General features: G+C 37.9%; 1 protein-coding gene across 1 annotated transcript; it reads left to right on the top strand.

Annotated features, from left to right (window-relative positions):
- Positions 1 to 793: 793 nt before the first annotated feature.
- Positions 794 to 1,674, top strand: FOMMEDRAFT_160744 (kinase-like protein; the record flags this gene model as incomplete). Its single annotated transcript, XM_007270440.1, has 6 exons — positions 794 to 853; positions 907 to 1,077; positions 1,138 to 1,206; positions 1,259 to 1,459; positions 1,515 to 1,580; positions 1,645 to 1,674. The coding sequence occupies 6 exons, from the start codon at positions 794 to 796 to the stop codon at positions 1,672 to 1,674; spliced, it is 597 nt and encodes a 198-aa protein (XP_007270502.1).
- Between the last annotated feature and the right edge of the window lie 1,939 nt (positions 1,675 to 3,613).

Below are 3,613 nucleotides of genomic sequence, written 5' to 3'. Positions count from 1 at the left end.
TATTACAAATAGATAAATATTAAAAATAATTTATAGTTTTTGTCTTAAGAAAATTACAAATTTTGTTTATAATTTTTGCTAGTCAAAATTGGGAAAATAAATTTCAAATAATGTTTATCATTATGTAAGTTATTTTTTAAGGTAAGGAATTGTGAAATGCCCCATGTGGGTATGGTACCATCAAAGCCGTCCGATTTCGAACGTTGGCCTGCCTTTCAGCAGTCAGTTTGGGAAATATGTGAGCTCTGTTGGGTCTACCCACCCGAAGATCACATGTCAATCAATCATATAATACACTCTCTGAGTTCACTGGAGAAGCAGACAAGCATTGATGGAAGTGAAGGTACGTCAGGACTCAGAAGTATATCATTCTAAACAACTGTGAACTGACAATCTGAAGATTTAGAATGGTCTCCTTCTATCTCTGTCAACCCTATGTATTGTATACAATACGACCTTTCAGACAGCAGCTTAATGAGCCTCAGGTGCAGCTGGAGTTCACGTCTTGTGGATCTTCTTCGAAGAGCAGTGCATTTCTGTAGAGTTTGCTGCCCAACTCCTGGCAATTCCCAACTCGTTCGGCCAATTGTAAGCTGATAAATTGAAGAATTAAGTTTGTTTTCATATTCATTCTCAGAGGGCCCAAAATGCTGTTGCTTCCCTGAACCTGACAGGCTGTGTACTATACAGCTATCTGGACGTGACAGCCACTGGCAGATATAGCAATATTTTCGTTGGGACAGCAACTGTTACTCCTAATAATGCCCATTTTCAATCTGGAACAGTGACAGCAATGAAGGTTGCAATCAAACGCCTTCGTTTACATTTAGGAGAAAGGCAGGGTTTCGGACGAGTAAGTGTAGAAACTGTCCATGATATTCTGTTCTCTGAGGTCTCTTGAGCAAGTTTCACCCCAATGAATGCAACATTTGGTCGATGCTTGACCATGTCAACATTTTACCGCTTCTAGGATTTGTACAAGAAGGAAAGGCCTATGCTCTCGTCTCTGAATGGATGGAAGACGGAACTCTCTGTGAATATCTGCAGAATCGTATACGTTGTCCAATTGAAGATATTGTCCGTTTCTCCCTTTTTTTATAGTATTCTGCTTAAAATGACAACATAAAACTTTGTCAGATACTAGGAATTGCAAACGGTGTTGACTACCTGCATGGCCAAAATCTGGTGCACTGCAACCTTAAAGCGGTCAGGCACCCTTATTCGAATATAGTATCCGACCTAACCTATGAACTCACAGGATAAGATTCTTATCAATTCTCTTGGGAAGCCTCTTATATGTGGTTTTGGTAATTCGCGAAAACTACAGATTCCTTATGTGAGGACCTTTGAGGGACTCGAAGAATCAATCAGATGGATGGCATACAAGCTGTTTGATTTTTCTGGTGACAGACATCATACAAAGGAATCAGATGTATGGGCCTTCGGAATGACTGTCTATGTGGGTGGATGCTTCCCTCATGCAACAACTGTACTAAACTATTTTATACTGACAGGAAATTCTTTCGAAACAGCTACCATATGCACACTTGGAAAATAATGCAGTGGTATTCTGCACCATTGTGAACAGTAAGTTGCCTTCACACCCTCCAGAGTCCAATACTTGGACACTGTATCTCCATTCAGTTTGGGAGATATGCGAAAAGTGTTGGGTAATACCTGCAAGTGATCGGATCACTATAGGAAAGGTGCTAAATACACTCAAAGCAGCCAGACATATTGTATCACACTCTCAAAATGTTGCTAATTAAGCTGTGGAATATATTGTAATGGAGGAAGAGTATTGGGAGTAATTAATAGCATGTAGTGATTCCTAGATTAACTACAGTTTTGTATTACTGTTGGAATTATATAAGATCTTTAAAGAAGTTATAGGTACATCTGTCCTAATTAATAAAGTGACTATTACATTCCATCAAAGCAGTTTAGAGTGTTTTGAGTGCCTGGGAGTTCTGCATGGGCTGCAAGGGTATTGTACTTCCATAATTTAAAAACCATGGTTTGTACACTTTGTATTGTGTCAGTATACTATGCTGTTGGGATATACTGAGCTTTCACTGTTGATCTACAGTCTTCTATTTTTCAAAATACTGAATAACTTTTTAAATGTCTTTGTGTGGCAAAAACAGTAAAAAAGCAGTGAAGGTTTATCTGTACTATGTAACAGTAGTGTCTATTATGATACTACTACTTCAAATCAACTAATAGCTCAAAATGACAGGAATTATCAATCCCTACTCTCCTTAACCTACTGAACCAATGTTTCTTCCCAAGCATATTAACTCACTGAACACCTTGCTTTGTCTCAAACATGGCTTCAGTGCATCAACAGGTATATTGATGTGCAGCTTTGTACACTACATTCTCTGACAATTCTGCCCACTCTGTAAGTGTCATCTGTGTATGCATGTTCTTGTAAATTGTTAGGAGAACATTGCCAACTGAGACAGTTCTGCCAGGCTTGACCCAGACTACCCAAGTGTCTGCAAATGGTCTGACTGCTCTGCAAGTTATTCTAAGTTCTGTTGTGAACAGGTACATAGCAACTTGTAATAGATAATCTTTGTGAATTTTCTTGAGTTTCTATAAAGTATTGTCTTTGCCTAGTGTCAGAGGTATAAAAAAGTGTGATGTAAAGTTGAGGTAAATGTATTGTGAATTTGCAAGTAGGGGATGGATAATTGTTTGTTGCTTTTTGTCTGTAAAGTCAAGTATTAGTTAAAGTAATAGATATGTTTAAAATAGAATTCTATACTGTCCAAGTTTTCACTATTGAATAGAAGCTGTTGGAACATATCCAAATTAATCTGATTCTGCTCTGAGTTTGTAAATAGACTAGAATCCAGGTGAGGGACAAAGGAAGAATAGTAAGAGACAATATTAGGAGTGAATGTTGGCTCATAATCTTTATGTGTAGAGAGTAGTACTAAAATTCACTTAGACATATGTAAAGGCTGGAGCCTCACTCAAGAACACAGAACAGGTAAAGACCTGGGATTGATGAGAGGTTGACCTAAGTACAGGAGTAAGTACAAAGATAATCTCTAAGTGTCTACAAATAGCCCTTTATATACTTAACTAAAGTCATGTGTGTAACCTCAGAGGTTACACTCTTCCCTACTCTGAAGAAATAAAAGGAGGGGGTAGGGAAGTAATTAATAGAGAGGCAAAGGAAAGGATATAGTAAAGGGAGGGGGAGGTAAAATGGAAGATTATAGTAAGGGGGGGGAGGGGAAATACAAAAGGGTAAGGACAGAAGACAAGGAACACACAGTCATAAGTTTAAGAAGGCTTCAACTTGTTAATGAAAACACACAGAGACAAGGACAGGGATAAGGAGTACATAATAGTTGAGACATAAAACCACACTGCCAGGAATGTGTGAATGATACCTAACAGGTCTAGTAAGTAGTAAGTACAGTGTTACTATAAATAAGGAGAAGACAACTGAGACATTAACTAAAACATATAGTTAAGACATTAAACAGTACTGTAAGGAATGTATGAATAATACTTAACAGGTCTAGTAAGTACAGTGTTACTACAGATAAGGAGAAGACAGCTGAGAAGGTCTTGTTTAACTAACAGTAGGCTA

This window comes from Fomitiporia mediterranea (assembly GCF_000271605.1).
Source record: "Fomitiporia mediterranea MF3/22 unplaced genomic scaffold FOMMEscaffold_13, whole genome shotgun sequence".
NCBI classification, from domain to species: Eukaryota; Fungi; Basidiomycota; class Agaricomycetes; order Hymenochaetales; family Hymenochaetaceae; genus Fomitiporia; species Fomitiporia mediterranea.
The sequence above is the reverse complement of the archived record's forward strand: the minus strand, read 5'-3'. Positions and strand labels throughout refer to the sequence as shown.